We start from the raw sequence: 24,417 nt of genomic DNA, 5'->3' as shown, positions 1-24,417 counted from the left end.
CATATTTAATAAATATCAAACCACCTAAAGATTCAGTGGAGAGCTAAACCATCAATAATTACATCCCTTGAGAATTTGAAATCTTCAATTTAATTGAGAAAAAGAAAGACTTAACAGTAGTCAGAATTGTGAAATATAACAGAAATACAGGAGTTTGTAGTATGTGTCTATCTCAAATAACCCATCGCCCTAGAGAAGATTACTGCAAAATAAATTTGAATAATACAAAACACATGAAGGAAAGATAAATGAAGGCTGATATTTCTACCTAACTGATAATATACACCATCAGCTTAGCATAAAAGTCAGAAAAACCTGACACTTGTATAAGAGCTATGAAAGTGGTATCAGAGGTGAGCAGCTAACAAATTAACCTTTATAGGGCAATAACCAACAATAAAATCTCAGCTCTCACCATTAAAAACTTTCTTCAAAATGACAGCAGATTAAAAATCAGAATTTAGGATATACACTAGTTAGTATCTGGGATAAAATATCGGTTACCATCATTAAAAGCTTCCTTGAAAGTGATAAAACCTAAGATACAACCTAGTTAGTGATTAGTATCTATTAATAATAGGAAAGAAATGAATATACTAATAAATTAATAATTAGAACAATTATGATGATGACTACTGTGATTAGAAGTGTTTCTTTTATAAATGTTTATCACAACAAGTTTTTGTAATGTTATGGACACAGAATGGGGTTTGTGTTATATAATAATTTTATTACAGTATGTTATAACAGTAGTGATATAATATAGTTTGTAAGTAATTTTATTAGTTATTATCGTTCACAGACTGCAGTATTTACTGTTGATTTTTCTTACAGGATCTCAGTCATTGATTTTCCTGCATGTGTTATTGGTGAACAGCCTGAACTTACAGCTGAGACTTTGGTGGGTCATTTTATGAAGAAATATATTAGCAAGTGAGATTTGATGTAGCATCTTAAAAAACAATTTAGTTTTTAAAATGTACTTGTTAGAGAAGAGCAGTTGCTTTGAGTTTTTTTTTCTGTGTCTGGTACCACAAACCATTTCATTCGTGATTTTTAAAGGTACCGTAGTAGTATTAATTTCCACTGTGTAGAAATAAATTTATCTTTCTTTATAATAATGAAAATGTAAAAGAATTGTAGCAATGTATGGCAATAATTCCAGATATTAACTGTATTGATATGACTGGATATTACTTAGCCATTAGCCTGTTCAAGCTGTAAGTCTGATAATTCACAGTTCACAACCCATTTTCACAAAAATGGCTTCAACTTTTTGGTCCACAAGTGCACCATAAAAGTGATAGTAACTTTTCACTCATGTTCAGACAAGAGAGCACAGCGAATGTTGTTGACTGTCTGCTTTTGCTGTAGTTTATCACCACTCGGTGTGGATTTCTGTACATGGTGAGGGGACCTCCCAGGGAAGGTTCTGTTCTTTCAGGTTACCTTCTCTGGGATCTAAACATCCACCCATATGATTGCCATGCATGGCAACCCATAAATGGGAGAAGAGGATCCTGGTGGTTGAGGGGCCCAACCCTAACACATCCCCTGAATAAGGACAGTAAGGAAAAAAGACGTGGTTATAAACAGAATGGTTCTCCAGCCACTTCGCCTATGCGTCATTAAAAATGGCCAGCTTGATACTATGGAACTATCGAGGTTTACATTCTAATCTAGATGACATCAAAACACTGATTGCTTCTTACCATCCTGTATGTCTTTCCTTACAAGAAACATTTCTGAAACCTGCTGATACAGTGACCTTTCGGCAGTTTTCTCTGTACAGAAATGACAGGCCATGTGATGGCTGAGTACATAAGGGGTGGCACTGTTGGTTCATCAGCAGGGTGGGGACCCTGTCTTTGTCACTCAACACACCCTTGGAGGCCGTAGCCATCCGTGTTTCCTTGGGTCATACAGTCACTGTTTGTTCTCTCTACCTGTCACCTGGAGAGACATATGATCAATCATACCTTGATGCTCTCGTTCAACAGTTACCATCTCCCTTTCTACTTCTGGGGGACTTTAATGGACATCACATCCTTTGGGGAAGTGCTGTTATTAATAGGAGGGGTCGCTCTGTAGAGTGTATGCTTTCTGATCACAACCTTTCTCTTTTCAGTACTGGTCCTTCCACTTATTTTCACGCACCTAGTCAGTTCTTTACTGCTATTGATCTCTCGGTTTGCTCCCCTTCATTATTCTTCCATTTTTCATGGAGGGTTGACAATAATCCACGAGGCAGAGATTGTTTTCCTATACTTTTGAGAGAGACTGGCCTTGGTCGATGCCATCCTACCCGTGTGCCCCCGGTGGAAGCTGGATCAGGCAGACTGGTCCACTTTCACTACTCTTGCAGAACTTGATCCTGCCATCATCTGTCAGCCATCAATAGACAACTGTGTGGCAGCAGTAACTGACTGTATTATACAAGCAGCTGCTCAATGTATTCCCAAAACCTCAACATGTTTTCCACTATATCCTTGTCTATGGTGGAATCCTGCCTGCCACATGGCATGGAAGCCTCAAAACACCACTTTTCAGCAGGCCCGTGGGCCTGGGATACTTCTTCTACCACCAGTTCGGTCAGATATCCCACACTTTCAAACCCCACACCACCTCTTTCAGCAGGCCCTTCATCGGTGCACATGCTAGGTGGATAAGACATCAAAGCCAGAAGGAATCTTGGATTAAGTTATGGCATTTTGTGAGGCCCCATATATATGGGTTACTTGGCCATTTACCCATGTTTATTAAAAATTTTTAATGGACAGGAAATTCCAAGTTCGTGTGGGTTCAACACTTTCCTGTTCTTTTGTACCGGAACTTGGAGTCCCTCAGGGCTGTGTTTTGAGTGTCACACTTTTCAGTATAAAGATTAATGCCATCACTGAACAACTCCCTCTCGCTGTTGCAAATGGGCTCTATGTCGCTGACTTTCACATCTCGTTTCAGTCGTTGAACATGAGATATATTGAGCGGCAACTACAAACTGCCCTTGATCATCTACTGAAGTGTACCATGGCAAACGGCTTTAATTTCTCTCTCTCTAAAACCGTTTGCATGCACTTTTGCTGCCAACGGGGTATTTACCTTGATCCTGAACTCCTTATCAGTGAAGTTTTGTTGCCTGAGGTCCCTGAGACCAAGTTCTTGGAATTGATCTTTGACCGTAAGATGATTTTTATACCACACTTAAAGCAGCTACGGGTTAAATGCACAAGAGCACTGAACATCCTCCGTGTCCTCTCTACTGCCAGTTGGGGAGCAGATCGATGTTCTATGTTAAAGATATATCGTGCTCTTATTCGATCGAAACTCGACTATTCATCAATGGTCTATAGCTCTGCCAGACCCTCAGCCTTAAAGATGCTGGACCCCATTCATCACCAAGGACTTTGACTCTGCACTGGGGCTTTCCACACCTTTCCAGTTCAGAGCTTATACGTAGAATCTCATGAACCTTCTTTGCACCTTTGCCGTTTGCAACTGTCTTTACTTTATTCTTCAAAATTTCATTCCTTATCAAAGCATCCTACCTGGGGTTGTGTTTTCCTTCCTCGGTGGGCCATACTTTTTCAGAACAGACGATCTGCCACTGCTCCTTTTGGCCTTTGCGTCCAGGCGCAATTAGATAAATTTGGTCTATCCTTGGATAACATTGCAGAATCCACTGGTCAGCCCATCCCACCATGTCTTATAGCAGCCCCCAAATGTGACCTTTCTTTCAGTCATCTGAAAAAAGCAGATACTCATGATTGGAAGTACCCTCTTTTATTTACTGAAAATCTTTCGAACAATCTTTCCATTCGAATTTATATGGATGGTTTTAAATCAGGTGACTGTGTGGGCTCTGCCATGTTTGCTGCGGTTATGTGGTTGCACGCAGAATCCCCTCTACAGCTTCTGTGTTCACTGCTGAACTGTATGCCATATCTCTTGCCCTGGATCATATTGAAGCTGAGCAGTACTCCAACTGCACTATTTTTTTCAGACTCGCTTAGTTCTCTACTGGCCCTGGAATCACTACACGTTGGCTCACACCCTGTTTTCGCTTATATTCAAAACCGACTGGCCCATTTCTCATCAACTGCTACTTCTATCCAGTTTTTCTGGATCCCATGTTATGTTGGTATTCGTGGGAACGAGCTTGCAGACACAGCAGCTAAATCTAAAATCTATCTGCTCAGGCACTATCACTACTGTGCCTATTCTGTACATGAACTATGGTCCTGTATTCAAGGCTTGGTTCTATGCCAGCTGGCAGTCCACTTGGAGTGAGCAACGCGACAACAAGCTTTTTCAAATAAAACCCTATATTGGGCTTTGGCCATCTAGCTTCCGTAAGGTTCGGAAGGAGGAAGTTGTTCTAACTACACTACGCATTTGTCACAGTTTTTTAACCCATCGTTTTGTTTTATCTGGAACTGATGCATTAATGTGTAGTTTGTGTATAGTCAGATCACTATAAGCCACATTTTACTTTCATGCCATCGTTACGACTCTCAATGACAGCACCATTTTAAACATGTTCTGTCCCATGGTTTGTCCATAACATTAGACAGTGTTATTGGTGACGGTAACACTGTCCACCTTGATAAAGTTTTTAGTTTTTTTAATGGCCATTAATCTTTTCAATGTCATATAAGTGTTTTATATTTCTTCATTAAACCTTTTTTATTGTGGTTCCCTTTAAAGAGTCACAATCTCTCTAGTTCTATTTGAAATTAGAAAATGGCCATAACATTAAATAACTCGACATCAGGACTGGAAAGGCCAACTTCAGGTGATTAACGCTACTGTTTGAACTACCCGTTAGTCATCCAGGCGAGTTATTATTACAAATTTGCTGCATGTCTTTTAACACTTTTATTGCTTTACCTTTTGATAATGGCTGTAATGTCACATAACCTGGAACCAGGACTGGAAAGGCCAACTTCACGTGACTGACGATGGTTCTTGTACTTACCTGTTAGTCTTCGTGGCAGGTTATGATAATTACCATTATGTTACATAAAATGTCTTTTACAACTTCTTTTACTCTGATTTCTCTCTTAACATTGTAGACAAGATATCAACATTGGTTTTACGCTATTTATGTTTTTCAATGATGTTTTGTTTTACCTTCATTTCCTTTTATGAATTTTACTACATTTACTTTACTTTTACCTTTTTACCAGACTTTTGGCATAGATAGCCTAGCTGCTTTGTGCCATAAAACACTAAATCAACCAACCAATCTAGTTTATCAAATCAAAATTAGGAACACCTCTAAATAAAATTGTAAACAAAAAGTGCATTTATCCAACTGTTGGTGATATGGAACAATGAATGTTGTAAATATAAACGTGGCAACTTTGAAGGCTTAAGTAGAGCTTATACCAGCTGTTTAAATTGTATGATGATAAATTGGTGTAGTAAGTGTTTTTCCTGGACACAACATTACAACTAACATCAGAAACAATGTACTTATGAACATCAAACTTTTGGTGTTTTTTCATTATCAAGATATTTTTACTCTTGTATTAACATTACAAAGTTCACATAATTTGATTAGGGAACATGTACAACTAAAAATAAAAAAATCTTGGTGACAGTGTATGTTTGTGTGTATGTGTAACATTATAGGGAGCTATGTACAGTGAAAAAAATATTATAATAGTTCGTTTGAATATAAGTCAGTACTATTTTAGAGTATTCATTTCAATAATTCTTATTTCTACCACCTGTTGATATTTGGGTTAATGGTCATGGTTTTAAAAATTGACAGAGTATTACTCTCTTTTGCATGACTCATTCATGGCACAGGAGACAGCAGAAATAGTTTATTATGCTTCTCCAAGTTTTTACTGTCGTCTCTTTTTAGTTCCTGTGAAATCAGAGAATTGAAAACTTGTCTGAGACCTACCTCATCAATCAAAATGGAAAATATGAGTTTTTTAAGGCAGTTTCTTTGGATAATAAAAGTGGATATACAGAATGTTAATCTTCAAATTTTCCAATTAATTTTCTTTGACTTTGCCTCCAGAACACAGTTTACCTGTTCACTGCTGTTTCATGACTTCAAATTAGTCTCAGCTCCTTAAAGTTTCTGTTGAGTAGTTGGTGTTTTCTGATCTTTTCCATTTACTCAACATTAAATTTTACTTCTACATGGATTATTGGCTTATTCTGATCCATTTTTCCATTCTTATTAAGTGCTAAGAGAATTACAGAAACTTGTTGCTTTCTCCTATAGCATTGTTCCATTGCTGCCAAAAAGTTTGTATCATCTGCTGTTTAGCTCATTGCCACATGGCTTCAGTGGCTAAAATCAATTAAACTCTGTCACAATATAAAGGGGGGAAAAAAAGTGAAAGTCCCTAGTGTTAAAGCTAATGGATATTGATATCCATGTGCATACTTGATATTAAGGTGTTGGGAATTAAGGTAAAAAAGGAATTTGAAAGTGTGACTTGATTGTTGAAATAGCAAGTGTGTGTCATCAATTTTGCTTTTGTAAATAACAGGTTTAAAGTCACATGGGTAGTTTTTCTAGCCACATGCATTCATGGTAGCACAGAAGATTGTTGGCTATCATTGGATGACCCACTGTAAATTCCATCTATCTGTCCATAAATGACACAATAAGAGGAAGTGGTTTAACTTTGTAGAGAGGTCAGGAATCTTTGAAAATTGTTTGTGGGTGAAACTAAGATACTGCTCAGTATCATAAGGAAATCAAGATTTCATGTAATTAATTGCAGCAGGTTTAGAGTAGCATTAAGCCTAATCATTTTCAGTGCAGTTTTAATAATCCAAAGAAAATGCTGATTATTTTTATCCTGTATTGTTGTATCACATGTTATCTTACCTATGTTTTATATATATATTCCCTATGTAAATAAAGAGTTATTTTATTTAACTGATTGTTTTAGTATTCTGTTGAATCCATACTTCTTGATTGTGAATACTTTCTTGGCCAGTTGGTTGTAATGCTCTTTCCACCTGAACGTGGCTCAAAGTGGAAGCATATTGATGAGGCAGTATTCTATTCCATTATATTAGTCTAAGAGTTGCCAATTGGTAGTGTAGACTAGCTACTTTCTTTCTGGTCTAGCAATTCAAAGTTAGGGATGGATTGCTAATGCATATACCCATGAAGTGGCTTTGGGCAAAATTCTACAAGCAAAAATGCAAACCCTGATGTACAACAATGATAATATTTTTACAAAATCAAGACTGTGAGCTAATAAATGTTTTAAATTGTCAGTCAACTTTGATTTAATATATTAAACAGTTTTTCGTTGTCCATTCATTCAGTTACTTTGATTGATAAAGAGTAATATAAATTTGGTATAACAAACAGTTCTTTTTTGTGGAAAAAATTAAAACTTAATGTAGTTTTGTGCAAAATAATCTAACTAAACCTAACAATTCACAACCTAATCTTCTTCCACAAAAACGTTTCTCTTTTTGTTATAATATTATAATTGAATTGAAGTGTAAAATAATGTATCAAACATTTAAAAATAAGTAAGGTTTTCACAGACATCTTTTAACATTTTGTGACTTAGGTAAACTTTTATATGTAACACACCACTGAACTGGTAGCCATATTGAGTTACAAGCTGAAAGTAGCATAAAAGCTTTCATTACGTACTTGGATCCCCAGCCTGTGACTTTTGAGTTTTGAAGTTTGGGTGTCACACCAGCAACTAACATTCTTTATCAGGCCATGGGTGCAGGCAAGCCTACAGTGGATTTATCTGCCTTTGTTGCTGGACCTCAACGTTCCTCCCAAACAAATCCCCTCGGTGTGGATTCTTGTACGTGGTGAGGGGACCTCCCAGGGAAGGTTCTGTTCTGTCTGGTTACCTTCTCTGGGATCTAAACATCCACCCACGTGTTTGCCATGCGTGGCGACCCATGAAGGGGAGAGAGGATCCTGGTGGTTGAGGGGTTAAACCCTAACACACCACTTTGGCCTTGAATTCCTGCAGATGGGCGACCTTTGGGTGGCCCCCCTTGGGTCAATTGGCTGGTCCACTTGGGCTAGAGTCAACCAAGTACCAGTGTTGGAAGTTCTCAACGGGTGTTGTGGACATTGTGCCTGATGCTGGTGTTCGGGTATAGTGCTCACGAAACCCTGGCATTGCTGCATTGTCCTTGCATGACATTGTAGTGCATCCCTTGTAGGGGTCCATCATGGGTGGGGTCAGTGGGTACCAAAATTTTTCTTTTTCCGTATGGATCCTCATTTAAAAATTTTAAATAAAATAGTGAAAAAACAGTCAATAGTCTTGAAGACTCTGAGCAGCAATCTTCAACAACTGTAACACACGTACCCCATTTTCTTATATTACATTCTCTTACAGAAAAACCTTTAGGGCAAATGTCCCCCTTTTTTATTCAGAAGGGATGAGAGGGTCTTGCTGGCTCTCCAAAGTCAGTAAAGAAGCTTCGATCTGGAGACATACTGGTTGAAACATCCACAACTCAACACAGTGAACTCCTCTTGAATTCAATGGCAATTGTGGATATACCTATTGAGGTTACCCCTCATGCTACCTTGAATTCATCATGAGGAGTTATTGTTGAGAGGGATTTGAAGAACGTCCCCGAGTCGGAGATTCTCGCTTGTCTCTCTACTCAAGGAGTTTCTGCAGTGAGGCGCATCTCCACTCACAAAGATGGAGTAACACTGCCAACAAATACCCTCGTTTTGACATTTACATCATCACGTGCACCTGCCACCATCAAGACAGATTATCTAATTTGCAGGGTATGGCCATACATTCCAAACCCTCTCCGATGTTTCCAATGTCAGAGGTTCGGCCACTCAAAGACATCATGTCGTGGTTCCCTGACATGTGCTCATTGTGGTGGCAAGGACCACGATGCCTATGAATGTGACATGAACTCACATTGCATCAACTGCAATGGTTCTCACCCTTCTTACTTTTATTCTTGCCCAAAATGTTTGGAGGAAAAAGAGGTGCAGTGTTTGAAAACGACTCATAACATTAGTTATTCTGAGGCTCGGAAATTGCTGCCCGCCACTCCATCTCAGACATATGCTGCTGCACTTCATTCCACAACTACAGTGGGAGTGCAAACAGATCTCTCTGTGTTTTCAAGAGAATCGTTTTCTAAACAAATGAAAAGCCTTTTGACCTCCATGGTTAAAAAGATTGATGAATCGACTTCCACACCCATCTCTATTCCTCCCATACATTCCAACAAACCTCAAGATCCACATCCCTCAGTTTCAAATTCAGGCATTTCTTCAGATACATCTTTTTCTCCCACCCCAAGAGGCAAAATAATCATTCGTTTGTGTCCTCAGTCACTGGAATCTCCTTCCAATAACAAAGACCTGCCCAATCGACCCAGGGCAGGATTCATGGAGGTTGATAGACCTCCTCCGACTAAGGACAGTAAGGAAAAAATATGTGGTCATAAACAGAAGGGTTCTCGAGCCACTTTGCCTATCCATCATTTAAAATGGCCATCTTGATACAATGGAACTGTTGAGGTTTACGTTCTAATCTGGATGATATCAAAACACTGATTGCTTCCTACCATCCTGTATTTCTTACCTTACAAAAAACATTTCTAAAACCTGCTGATACAGTCATCATTTGGCAGTTTTCTCTGTACAGAAATGACAGGCTGTATGATGGACAAGTACATGGAGTGGTGGCACTATTGGTTGATCAGCATGTGCCCACCCTGTCTTTGTCACTCCACACACCCTTGGAGGCTGTAGCCGTCCGTGTTTCCTTGGGTAATACCATCACTGTTTGTTCTCTCTACCTGTTCCCTGGAGAGACATATGATCAGTCAGATCTTGATGCTCTCATTGAACAGTTGCCGTCTTTAATGGACATCATCCCTCTGGGGAAGTGCCGTTATTGATGGGAGGGGTCGCTCTGTAGAGTGTATGCTCTCTGATCACAACCTTTCTCTTTTCAATACTGATTCTTCCACTTATTTTCATGCACCTAGTCAGTCCTTTACCACTATTGATCTCTGAGTTTGCTCCCCTTCATTATTCTCCCATTTTTCATGGAGGGTTGACAATAATCCACTAGGCAGTGATCATTTTCCTATAATTTTGAGAGAGACTGGCCTTGGTCGATGCCATCCTACCCGTGTGCCCCGGTGGAAGCTGGATCAGGCAGACTGGTCCACTTTCACTACTCTTGGAGAACTTGATCCTGCCATCGTGAATCAGCCATCAATAGACAACTGGTGGCAGCGGTAACTGGCTGTATTATACAAGCAGCTGCTCAGTGTATTCCTAAAACCTCGACATGTTTTCCATGATATCCTCGTCCGTGGTGGAATTCTGCTTGCCACTTAGCACAGAAGGCTTGAAAACGGATCTGGGATACTTTTCGTAGAGATCCCACACTTTCGAACTGCGTTGCTTTCCAACAGGCCCGTGCACATGCTAGGTGTTAAGACGTCAAAGCTAGAAGGAATCTTGGATTAAGTTCACAACTAACATATCTTCTACCACCAGTTCCAAGGTCATATGGGACGGGATTGGAAAGGTCAGTGGGCACTACAATTCCGTCCCCCTCTCGATCTTACTCTCTGATGATCAGGAGGTGGCTGATGTCCGGAGCTTCAGCTGGGTATCTAGCACTTCTGCTTGTTCCTCCATCTTCTTGGCCTTCAAGACTCGGGCAGAGCGTTCACCTCTTTCCTTTCGAACTGACTGTCTCTTTGACTATAATTGTCCCTTTACACTGGTGGAACTGAAAATGGCCCTTCATCGGTCTGGCAGTACATCTGTTGGACCTGATGATGTACACTATGACATGCTGCACCATCTATCTCCTGCTTCTCTTGATGTCCTTCTAATTGCCTTTAACCAGATCTGGCAGGAGAATGTTTTTCCTGATGCCTGGTGCCAGGTTATTATTGTACCTTTCTCTAAGCCATTGACATTCAGAAGGAGGAAGTTGTTCTAACTAGACTACTCATTGGTCACAGTTTTTAACTCATTTTTTTCTTTATCTGGAACTGTTGCACCAGTGTGTAGTTTGTGTAACACTCAAATCATTGTAAGCCACATTTTACTTTCTTGCCATCATTACGACTCTCAACAACGGCATTATTTTAAACATGTTTTTTCCCAGGGTTTATCTGTAACATTGGACAGTGTTATTGGGGATGGTGACACTGTCCATCTTGATAAAGTTTTTAGTTTTTTAATGGCCATTAATCATTTTAATCTCATTTAAGTGTTGGATATTTATTCATTACACCTTTTTAATTGTGGTTCCCTTTTCAAAGTTTCAATCTCTCTAGTTCAATTTGAAATTGAAAAATGGCCAGAACATTAAATAACTCGACACCAGAACTGGAAAGGCCAACTTCAGGCGACTAACACTGCTGTTTGAATTATCCGTTTGAACTACTCGTTAGTCGTCCTGGGAAGTTGTTATTCCAATTTTGCTGCATGTCTTTTAAACTTTTATTTCTTTACCCTTTGGTACTGGCCGTAATGACACATAACCCGGAACCAGGACTGTAAAGACCAACTTCAGGTGACTGACGGTGGTTTTTATACTTACCTGTTAGTCTTCCTGGCGGGTTATGATCATTACCATTCTGCTACAGGAAGTCCTTTACAACTTTCTAGACTGGATGTCAACATCGGTTTCATGCAATTTTCTGTTTTTAATTGCTGTTTTGTTTTTACCTTCATTTACTTTTACACATTTTACTACATTTACTTTTCTTTTACCTTTTTACTGGACATTTGGCTACTCATTATTACGATTTTGATAATGGCTGCTATGACACATAACCCGGAACCAGGACTGAAAAAGCCAACTTCAGGTGACTGACGATGGTTCATGAACTTACCTGTTAGTCTTCCTGGTGGGTTATGATTATTACCATTTTGCTAAAGAAAGTACTTTACAACTTCTTTTACTCTGCTTTCTCTCTTAACATTGTAAACCAGGTGTCAACATTGGTTTTATACTTTTTCTATTTTTCAATGATGGTTTGTTTTACCTTCATTTCCTTTTCTGTATTTTACTACATTTAATTTGTTTTTACCTTTTTACCGAACGTTTGGCGCAAATAGAATAGCTGCTTTGTGCCATAAAACACTAAATCAATAAATCAATCAACCCAAACAAGTAGAGCCTGTTCAGACTAATGACAGCTTATATCATCTGTTTTCACCTCATGATTTTGCTGTACTTATCCACACATACATACAACCCGAGAAATCTGTTAGACCCATTGTAGTCTTCTTGGATTTTGTTTCTCAAGTATCTGACATTTTATCCCTTCCTCCTGTTTCTTATGAGTTACATCCTTCTTTACTATATGACCAATCGTTCCCTCATTTTTGGTTTTTCTTTCCTCCCCCAGCTTGTTTCACAATTAAGCAATGGAATTATCATGCCTCACCTCCTCAGGCTTCAGATTATTTTATGTTTTGATACTATTGTGCTGACTGTCCCTCCTGAATGGCCTCCACACAAAGAGGGCTATAACCATTCAGTGCAGAGAAGGGTGGAGGTATTCTGTGGGTGTAGATGATTTACTGTCCTCCTCTTTGTGACATACGATTACAAAAGAGCAGTGCATTAAAATGCAGTTCACCCCTTTTATTGACAGTTCTCATCCTTCACCTGCATGGAAGTCAGTACTCTGTGGCTGGGCTTTGGATTTAGAGGAGAACCACTCAATGTAAGTTCTTGCATATTTCAAGTAACCTGTCTTCATTCTTGATTTCTGTACTGGATATCAGGTCCCTGGATCAATAGCTCAGTGCTAATACTTGTGTCATACCTGGGATATGGCAGGATTCTCAATCCCCTGACCCCTTGGATTTTAAGTTAGATAGTATGATCCTCGTCCTTCTGCTCCGTGGATGTCAGTTCCCAGTGGCATGGATTTTGGATGTAGTTGACTTTACTGAGTATGGCTGGCCTCACCTTAGCCACTGTACCCGTTAGGACACATCTAGTGTTATACCCACTTTTCTATTCTTGGGATAGAGTTACTACGTTTATTTTGTGTGGTTCAGAACGTGATTCTAACACAGTCCTCTCCCATTTCGATGTGCTCCTCTTCTTTTCTGTCCTTCTCTGCATTTCAGAGGGGCAAAGAGTATAACTGGTTCAGAAGTGGCATGGTTCCCTTATATGATCTTTGGATCCAAATCTCTTTTTCCAGGGGTACCCTTCAGATGATTTTGGAGGATACTTCTTTCATTCCCTTAAACCAGTTCCTTCTCCTTTTCAGTATTAGATTCTAGCTAATTTTGTGAAAGGAGGTAATTAAAGTTGCAAAAGTTATAATTTTCCTGTACTGAAAATGTATATCTGATGGGTATTTACCTCTCTCTCTCTCTCTCTCTCACGCGCGCGTGCGTGCGCGCGCACACACACACACACACACACACACACACACACACTTCCCACTCTTCCTCCTCAGTTTACTCTGGTTCATACATCTGCTAAACTGGAAAGTGATAATTTGTTAGAAAAGAAAAGAGGGATTTGCATGAGAAACATGCTGAAATCCTTCAATGTCAATAGGTTGAAGCAGAAGGCCTGTGGCATGCATATATAAAAAGTTTACGTATAGAGGGCAGCACTATATAAGAATATTTAATCTTTGGAGTGAAGGTAAGTACTTATCAGACATACATTTGTGGTATAGAAAAATTATCAAAATTATTAAGCTTTATAACTTATTCATTTTTAGGAAATTGGTGAACAACAGCCGTACTGCTGGAGAAACATATTTTCTTGTATCAACCTACTCAGAGTTTTGAACAAACTAACAAAGTGGAAACATTCTCGTATTATGGTTGGTATTGTTTTTTTGCCTTCATATTAATACTCCAAACTGCTAACCCTAAGTTCAGTTTTTGCCCTTCTAATTGTAATTTTTATCTTTTAAATATTTAAACTTCTTACTTGTGTAAATATATATAGCTGCAAATCTTTGTGACTTAAGCATGCGTGTTGTGTATATGTAGCTCAAGTGTATTTTAATTAGTAAATTATTGTGATATCAATTTCTTGTTTTAAATTATCCAAGCTTCCTTAACTAAAAAAAAAATAAATTAATATATTCTGGGAAAGCTAGGATAATTTTCTACTTCCCAGTTTATTCTATCTGTTCCTCCTGTAAATTTCTAAACTTTTCACTTAAAATCATTTTTGGATCACATTCCGTCAGAAAGTGTAACAATATCATGACTTTGTTTTTTTTATATATTATATGAAGGTAACAAATTAATTTTATTGGTTTATTTATTTTATTAAAGTAATTACCTTTTGTTTCCTTTTCACTTTGTAAAACGTCTGGTTGAAATTTGAAACTATGAAGCCTTATGGTGGATTTTGCCCTAACTGTACCTTATAGATTAGTAGGATGTTTTCATGAAGTAGTTGTCCACAATGCCTAAAAGTGAGTTAACATATGCTATGGTAGACCTTTTCTATAAACTAATATTATGCTATCTCAGGCACATGATAAGAAGAAAACAACCATGACTCTACAACAAGGTTTTTTTAAATTCTTTATTTTTTTTACAATGTCTTCAAGAGCAATCATTTTAACTGTTAGGCTCACAGTTAGAACAACACTAATGTGTGTGTGTTTGTAACCTTATTTTCAGCTTAGTGGTTACAGTGATGTTTTATAACAACATCTTATACAGTTATGCTACATAGTGGCTTTTATTTTATTTAAACTAGTGAAAATACAAAAATGAAAAGATTCTAACTGGGGTTCAGAAATATTCAGCTGTTATACTTTAATTATTTGTGTAACAGTTTCTTTTTCAAGGTAACTGTTATGAATGCAAACATAAGAGTGACCTATGCAAATACCACTCAAGTGGAAGTGATTCATACCCCTAATATTCTATGTGTTAGTACTATATTTTCTGTGCTTTTACAATACTCATGTTACTGAGGTGTGTGACGTGTATTTGGTGTATTAAATGATTCATTATTTTCAGTTTGTGTTACATTTTACAGCAGAATTGTACGATTTGCTGTATTACGTGCATTATTACTCTGAGTATGTTCTATGAATTACACGATCCTTTACTTTTTTATATTTTTGTGCCAGTTTTTTTTAATATTTAGTATTTTATGTATATTTTGTTTGTTATGTGTTACAGTATTGTTGTATGTCTGGTGGGTTGTATGCCGATACCATTGAATGTTTAGTGGGCTGATTCTAAAGAACCATTCTGTATGTGTTACGTACTACAGTGCCTTTCTTTGTTTGGTGTTTAACAGCATCCCATATATTTTTTTTAATTTTTACTTTCAACAACATGGTACTTGGTTTTGGATTAATAAAAACACCTGGGAAAACACATTGATTTATAAATGATTAAAATATCTTTTTTTCTTGTAGAAATATCTCAGAATAGATCTTTAAACATTTTTTCAGATAATTCCTATTCCAGGAGTGAAAAATTACCACTTTTTTTATGTTGTATATTATTTGTTTTACTTGTGAAATGAACCACGTTGTTTCTTGATATTTTCAGATGCTGGTGGTTTTTAAATCTGCTCCAATCCTGAAACGAGCACTAAAAGTGAAACATGCCATGATGCAACTGTATGTTTTGAAGCTACTGAAGATGCAAACAAAGTATTTAGGACGACAGTGGCGGAAAAGCAACATGAAGACGATGTCTGCAATATACCAGAAAGTTCGGCATCGTCTTAATGATGACTGGGCATATGGAAATGGTAATATAACATAATTTTGTGTTTGGTTTGATTTTTAGTCTTAAAAGCATTAGGTGAAAAGTAGAATAGTCCTCTGTTGCATATTTTATTTATCGAGATTCACATATTGGTGAAGAAAAAATATTAACTAAATCATTTTTATGTTTTTATTTCATACCTCTGTAAATACTGCTCTTTACAAAAGATTTTTTGCATATTTTTGTGCTGAAATTTATTCAAGAAAAATGGCAGATTTTTTCCCAATTGCTGATTTTTTTTAAATAAGTAATGCATAACTTTAACTTTATTACTTAATTTAAGTATTTGAACTTAAGCTAAACTTATTACAATGTTAAATTAGTCAATTGGGTAATATTTTTATTTTCAGTTTTTTTACTGTGACTTTATACTTTACTATCACCTCATTTTCAGACCTTATTCTTCTTATTGTTTAAAAAAAATCTATTGATGCAAACAGAATTGAGCCTTATGAATTCTAATATTGTTGTAATGGATGATTTTATTGAAAGTGGTTGTAGAAATAATATGAATTATATCAAGTTTTACAAAAGTTGACCTCAAAAGACTGCATGATATTGATTGGTAGCTAATCAAAGGTAAGTGAAGCTTTTAAAGTTCCTGTTAGATTGATTAAGGTAGATCAGGAGCACGTGTATTTCAACCAGATCTTTTGTTTATTGGAAGAATAGAGGAATTAAAACCTCTAATAAATGAAAAATCACTAGATAAAATATTTATATTAAGCCTAATATGGATGATAAACCCATGTTGCCTAGTAACACCAAATCTCACTTGAAATATTTGTTTCTGTAGATATTTTGAGCATAAAAAATCAGTTAGTTAGCGGATACTTGAGAACATGGGTAAAATGTTAACTTTTTTTTAAAATTAATGCCAATTAATATTCTCATGCTAATTGGTTTCTTTTATGGTGGAAATGATTTACATTTATTATCTAGAAAAACTCGTTGAGAATAAAACTCCTAGCTCTGACAAGGTTTATACTAAACACATGAAGCTGTTTAACAAAGGGAGTGGAGTCCTTGACTATTTAGTTTAGAAGTCCTGTCCTTTTTAAACACCTGAATGTCAAAAGTTAAGATAGTTTCATAGTGGAATAATTTGACATCCAGCTGTTTAAATGTCATTGTTTTTCAAATGCAGGGTTTTTGAATAATACTTTTTAACTCAAAATATGCAGCTTACATATAAACATTTGACATGAACATTTTCTTACACTGAAAATATATTTCTGTCCTCTAAACATTGCTGAAAAAATTTTAATGCTCGACATACCAGTTCATGTACGCTACCAATATTGCACCATATTTGAACATGTACATAGTATGTGTAAACTTTCCACAAATGGCATCGTAACCACTTTGTTCCCTCTCATATTTCCACTTAATCATCACTTTTGAGAATTGGCAGACTGAAAGAAAAAGAACACTGGCAGTAGGTTAGAGAAGTACCTATGAGAATAACATTTTCAACATTAGAAAAAAGCTAACTTGTGATTTGGTCATATCTCTTCTCACACAAAACTATAATCCTACATTGCAAAGGTGGAGGGGTCTGTGTATGTGCACAACATTAAAATCAACCAGGAAGTGACTGTCCAAAATGAATTGAAATGCTCTAAGGTAAAACCAAAGCACATGCTGGAATGGGTATGGTCTCTTCCCTTGAAGCAGGAAAAGCAAATATGATACAGGCAGAAAAAAAGGATGTGTACACATGCAATTTGTTTAGAAATGTACAATCAATAGTAAAATGTAAACTCAATGAACTGTGTAGATTCTCATCCTCAGATAAGGTTCCACAACTCATTTTTGGCATTAAGAGATTGAGGACTAGAACAGATAAAAACAAATATAGTAGCTAGTGCATATGGACCATGTTACATATACACACATCAACTCCAACCATAAGTATTTAGAAGGTGATACATTAAGCAACCAGAACTATGAAAAGGAAGTTAGCAGTCAGCCAACACTGAACAAACTCCTAAAATAATCATAGGAACAAGAAGTACAACAAGCCAAACTCAACTGTTTGGGGTTGTGTCATTGCCTTAACTCAACAGGGCAATATCTGTAATCACTATTACAAAAAGAAATCATAACTCACTCAACTATAAATTCAAGGAAGAAACATCTTGCATCCTGAATTACAAGGAGGATGTGGAACATTCAATTGTAGGAATAGTATGCATATATCCTGTTGCCTGTATTACAAGGCAAAGTGTCCCAGACTTAGCTGTGGGAGCAGAAAAAGAACCTCCTGCAATCAGAGTTAACACAAAGAGGGACCTACACTGCACACTACCATAGGAATAGGGCAGTGTCATCCTGAACCCAGTATTACAAGGAGGATCCCATGTAGGCTGGACTTGCTGCATCCAACAGTTATCTGTCTGAGAAAATGTATTTAAGGAAAATGGAAAAAAGGAAACCAGCTTTGCCCTCTTCTTTCTGAGTGGAAAATCATGAATATGAATGGAAAGCTAAAATTCTAAAATTCACTCAGAAGGAAGCCTCTGTTGTTCACCACCCAAACAGTTGGGAAGGTAAAGATTAATTCCCTTGCTTCACCAGAAGAACAAAAAAAGGGAAGTAAATGCAATAGGAAGTCTGCAGAAAGGAAATTTTAGTGGCTGTCCACAAATCCCCCAGTTGAAAAGCAGACGGACTCTGATTTATTCAGTCAAAGGTTTAACAGGAATGGATAGAAATCCTCTTCTGCATTTTCATGAAATCCATGAGTGATGGTCCACCACTGAGTGATACTCACTGATATCTAGAATGTATGTGTTATATACTACTGACTATGCCACCAGTGGTTTCTTGCAGAACTCTCCATTTATACAGTGAGCATTATAGCACAATAAGTAAATAGTGCAGGTTTGAAGGAAAGCATACATGACCAGGCATCAGCCACCACAAAATGGAATCTCATTATCAGTGGTTAAAAAAAATAGTTTGTGAAAAGAAAACGTAAGAAGTGATAAGATTTACCACAATCAAAGATGAATGATATGCAGAATTAGCAAGGGCAGTAGACAATACCCACCTCAGGAAGATACAGCCAGATCACGCAGGAAATGAGAGACAAAGGTGTTGGAAGTAGTCCATATTCTGGTCTGAACAATTTTCTCCAACAGACAGAAAATACAAGCAGCCAAAGATATGATGAGATGACAAATTTGGTTAGAAGGAACATTCTGGAGACAAATTCTTCCATGGATAGGTCCATATACAGCAGCCTAATGAGTTGATGAATCCAACCAGTAAGTGTGACAAGGATAGAGTATGTGAAATGGAAGGGTTCCACGGAATAAAGAGTTGGGAACATTAACTCTGAAAGGAAACTCTGTGTGTTGCATAACATTGTAAGGAGTTAACCAAACAAAGAGGAAGGTGTTCAACAAGGCTGCCCGATAGCTAGACACGATGCAAGTGAACAAGAACTTTTTCAAACAGTTAGGTAAAGAATTGGGAAAGATTAGAAATAGAAGGATGGAAGGGGTATAAATCACATCTAAGAGAGTGTAGGTGGAAGGTACAGCATGATCTTTGTTAAATGGACATGAACAAAGGTCTGAGGGAATGGGAAAGGAAGGGTGCAATGCATGAAGAGGGATTGTGAATACATCTGAATAGACAATGTCAAATTGAAGTTGAAGGAATAGAGACCAAGACAGACATAAAGGTATACACAGAGAGATTTGGATTAGGAGTAGAACTCTGGAGAGGAATCAAATAGGAGGGTAAGAGTAGATGTAAAAACTCCTCCAATCTTGATTGTATGTGTCCACCATCATAGTTAATGGATGTGGAATGGGAGACCAAAGAAAAAGAAAGTTTAGTGTACCAGTGAGTGGTGAAGACATATATGAGGTATCCTTAGCTGGGAACATAGCCAGCAAAATATCTTTGGATCAAGGGACCACTTTGTGGCAAGCTAAGACCACAGTGTGGTGACTTTGAGCCTAGAAAAAGAGATTCAGGATCTGAACTACAGAGTCTTGGAATTGGTATATCCCTGTTTGTAGTATAAGTGACTGTATAGTTGTCAGAGAGTATCATAACCACCTTCCCCTGTAGAAGAGAGAGATGTGGAATAAAGCTCGATGAACTACTATGAGCTTAAGAATGGTGATATGGATAGAAGACTTCTTGATCAACCAGAGAATGGAAATCTCCTTGGAGTCGAGGTAAACATCCCAACCTTCTAAAGATGAGTCCACAAACAGATGTAAATCTGGATGAAGTGGAGGAAGAAGCATCCCTGCTGTGGTCTGGTCGTCACTATATAACCACCAAGCCAGAGAATGAAAGTTAGTAGGCTGGATCCATAAATCCAATTAGAAGCTCCATTGATCTAAGAGTGTCCAAAGTAGGGAACACATCAAGGCTGGACCTATGGAAATGAGAGCTTCAAAGGAAGCTTATAACCCACAAAGAGATAGAACCTCTCAAAGTGTGAGTGAATGCAAGATTGAGAGCCTTGTGGAGTATGTTTCATATTCTGCAAATGAAGAGGAGGATAGTGGGCCCAAATAAGGTAGGAATGAAGAAAAAACTCCAAATGAATTTCGAATTGAGTATGGGTAAGAACAGACTTCCCCCTCTTTTATCAGGAATCCCACCTGTGCTGCTTCTTTGTAGAAGCAGAAGAGTGTGATAACTGAGGTTTTAACAGAAAGAAGTGAACAGCAGCCAGTCATCTATGTAAAGATGAGTACAAAGCCCCATCAAGTGAAGATGTCAACTAAGAGCTCAAACCTCCTGGCAAAACACTTAAAGAGCCAAGATTAGTCCAGACAGTAGGGTCTTGAATTGTAAAAGTCATCTTCAACCAATAACTGTTGATGATGTGGGCACTCTAGGAACAAACCCCAAATTGTAGATTATGAGGAGAAAATTTAGTTTTTTATTAAAAACATGAAGGAAGAAGCTAAAGTGAAACTGTTTATGAACAGGAAAGAAACACTGACAATAATTAGAATTATTAGGCACGTATTAAACAGAAAAAGTTAGTCAAGTAAACAATTTATTAGATGTGAACAACAAAGTAATAAACAATATCTAACTTACATACATCTAAATTAAGTTAGATGACAAAGGACACACAATTATTTAACTTATTAAAGCACTGATGACATGAAATTGTTAAATTTTCCATCTGTAAAGAAGGACTGAGCCACTGAAAGAACATCTGTGGCTTGCCTACCACAGGTATATCCATCATGTGTGAAGTGTACAAGCCAAAAAAAAAAAAAACTACCAAAGGGCCACTTGGAGAACTGGAAACTATCTGAAGAAAGGAGGAGGACAAACCTTCCTCAAAGTCAATGACATGATGCCATGACATCTGGAAAAAGGTAAAGAAAACTAGAAAAAATCACCATGTCTCAAACATGCAGCAAAACCAGATTATGCATTGACCAACAATCTGATTAGTTAACTATAAGAGCTGTGAGAGCAGTTTTCTCTGCTGGACATTTTATTCACAAACACATTACATGTATAAAGATCTTTATTATAATTCCTAAACAGATTTTAAACTTTACTCATTCATACATATATATATATGTATAGGGGCTTTCAGGCAATCTTTGAGTAATGTTGAACATACAAGTAACATTTGCAAAATGACATTTAAAGACAGCAAATTGTGCAAATTTATTTCTGAGGAGTACTGTACAAAGATGTTCATTTTGATTGTTGAGCATATATTGGCTCTCAAGTTTTATGAATCCTGCTGTTACATTTTCATTTACTTATCTGTTTAAATATTTGCTAGTTTTAATCTAGAAAAAGAAAGTTACTTTTGAAACTTATAAAATTACTAAAAAACTTTTAAAATAACTTTCAACTTTTTTTTTGTTTAGTAAAAAGAGTATTATTGTTGATTTTCTTTTTAATGTCTAATATTTATATTTTTATCAATTATTTCAATGTTTTCTATACCCCAGATCTTGATGCAAGACCCTGGGATTTTCAAGCTGAAGAATTTTCTCTTCAAGCAAATATCACTCGGTTTCAGGATCGTCGCTACAATAGATGTGGTCTCAGTCATGATGCAGATTTCCAGCCAGTAGACAATAACTTTCTCAGTGTGTTGGGTAAAGAGATGGAGCTGACAGAAGAGTTCAAACAACACTATGAATCCTGGTTATTTAGAGAAGTGTTCCAGGCAGACGTTGACTGGAACCAGTTGCTTAATCCAAAATATTTATGAAATAGCCTTTATGGTGTAATTTCTTTTCTTTTATTATAAATATAGTAGATACTTTATGTAACCTTGTTAAAGATTTATTCATCTTCTCTATAATTATTATATTTCTTGTACAGTGCATTTGTACCCTCTTGTGTATATTGTAACAGGATTATATTCATGTGTTTATATGTAGGTCAATTAGAAAATAAATTTTTACAATGCATGTTTTATATTAATTTTCTTGTAATGATATTTTGAATGCATTAATTCTAGAATACAGAAATATGATAAAATTATATTTATCTTGTAACCAGTATATGTTTCACTTAACACTCTAATCATATTTTGAAATAGCCCTTCTAGTGTGGGAAACATTTTCTGATGAAAAAGAATAGTCAACTCTTCAAAAGATAGTCAAAAGATAAAATTACTGAATCTATATTTTCATTATTGTAGTATCTCAGTCCTACTCTGATGTTTTTACTTTACTTATTGATTATATTAACACTAATGACATAATCTAGTTCTTGCACTCAGTATGCTTTTAAAGCTGAAATTATAATTTTGTTTTGATATGCATAATTGTAATTTAAGTAAACACAATGATGTAAAATTGAGCCTCTTAAACTGCACATTGAACTAATACAGTTAAGTATAAATATTTTTTAAACTGGGTATACTATGCTGTGTGTTACACTTCATTAAATAAGTTTGATAAACCTAGTTTTGCTGTAAGTTATAACATGCATTATTTCATAAGTATTTCATAAAAAAATTGTAAAAATTGGTTATTAACATCAGTCTTTCATGTTATACGTGGCTTGTTGGTTATAGAGATTAACTCACTACCTGTTGTCATGGAACTGAAACCTCTTATCAGATACGTTCTCTTCTCTCAGCTGTTCTCTGCTAATGTGATGATCAATTTTGCTATTTGTTGATAACAGTAAACCCCAGAGTTAATAGTGGGTGGTGGTAACTACCTTTCCTCTAGTCTTTCTCATCTAAACAGTTGAGAGCAAGAGAGAAGGTTGAACAAAATGACTGTATTAATTCTGAGTTTCTTAAGACAAAATTGGGAAATTTAAAGAACCGTGAGTCTCCTGTGCCAGATAATATTTCGTAAGATGTTTTGAAGGAGATTAAGGATTGGATATTTGAACCACTTGCTACTGATTTTTGTAAGTCCTTGAATAATGAGCAAGTGCCAAAGGATTGGAAGCTAGATAATGTCATTCTTATTTTCAAGGAAGATAATAAAAATTGTCTCATTAGGTCTATTAGTCTCACATCAGTTGCAGTAAAAGTTTTTGAGAGTCTGATTAAAGATTCATTGCAAGGTCATTTAACAACGTTTAGAATGTTATTGGATAGTCAACATGGTTTCACTAAGGGAAAATCTTGTCTTACAAATATTTTGACATTCTTTGAAAATAGTAATGCTTATATAGATGAGGGTAAAGGTATGTATTTGGTTTATATGGATTTTCAAAAATCATTTGAGAATTTACCACATAAAAGCCTGTAAAAAGTATCTCAATATGTGGGGTATAAAATTAGCTAATTTGATAGAATGGATGAAAGAAAACAAAGGTTTGTTATAAATAGGGTTTAGTCAAACTGGACTAATGCCACAAGTGAGGTGCATCAAAGGTTCAGTCTTAGGACCTTTGTACTTTTTGAATTGCATCAATGATATAAAATGAGGCAATGATCAATAAACTACCTAAATTTACAGATGATAATAAGACCTTGGGTGTTGCTACTTTGAAGAGAATGCTGCTTATTTAAAAAAGGATTTAGATCATTTAGTGAATTGGACAAATAAATGGCAGATGGATTTTAATTATGAGAAATGCAAGGTATTGCATATGGGTTATCATAATTTTAATTATAAGTATAATTTGGATACTAATAACTGTGTCAAGAAAGAAAGGGATCTTGGTGTAATAGATGAACAGTCTTTAAAATCATCCAAGCAGTGTGCTGTTTCTAGTGGTAGGGTAAATAGCATTTTAGGTTGTATCTAAAGAAATATTGAATACGAGTCTAAAGAAGTTATAATTTTACTAGACAAGTTGATATTTAGGCTACTTTTGAAGTATTGTGTTCTGTCCTGAGCTCCTTACCTAAGAATTGACAATAAATTATTGGAAAGGGTTTAGAGGAGGGTTACTAGAATGGTATCTGGGATGAATTGGTTGCCATATGAGGAAAGATTAAGATCTCTAAAACTGTTTATTCTTGAAAACAGAAAAATTACAGGGGCTACAATTGAAGTATTTATGATTGTTAAGAGAACTGATGGTGTTGATGCATCATCTCTTTTCTTACGTAATGGCAAGAACAGTAGGACTAAAGGGACATACATATTCCTTTTGGCAAGGGTAAGAGTCATCTTCAGCTAAGACAGTTTTATCTTTCTAACGGGGTGTTTGCCTCT

General features: G+C 36.5%; 1 protein-coding gene across 4 annotated transcripts in view; it reads left to right on the top strand.

Annotated features, from left to right (window-relative positions):
* The window catches only part of Strip (striatin interacting protein), a 61,862-nt gene extending 39,665 nt beyond the window's left edge, over window positions 1-22,197 (top strand). For all 4 annotated transcript variants that reach the window (XM_076481909.1, XM_076481908.1, XM_076481911.1 and 1 more), the window contains exons 12-15: window positions 835-901; window positions 13,735-13,839; window positions 15,545-15,749; window positions 21,730-22,197. In XM_076481909.1, coding sequence (XP_076338024.1) covers window positions 835-901; window positions 13,735-13,839; window positions 15,545-15,749; window positions 21,730-21,995 — 643 coding nt within the window. In that variant the 3' untranslated portion in view covers window positions 21,996-22,197. The remainder of the gene's footprint in view (window positions 1-834; window positions 902-13,734; window positions 13,840-15,544; window positions 15,750-21,729) is intronic.
* Window positions 22,198-24,417: the final 2,220 nt, after the last annotated feature.

The sequence above is a fragment of the Tachypleus tridentatus genome, chromosome 13 (assembly GCF_004210375.1).
Source record: "Tachypleus tridentatus isolate NWPU-2018 chromosome 13, ASM421037v1, whole genome shotgun sequence".
NCBI classification, from domain to species: domain Eukaryota; kingdom Metazoa; phylum Arthropoda; class Merostomata; order Xiphosura; family Limulidae; genus Tachypleus; species Tachypleus tridentatus.
Note: the sequence above shows the minus strand (reverse complement) of the source record. Positions and strands in the feature narration are given on the sequence as shown.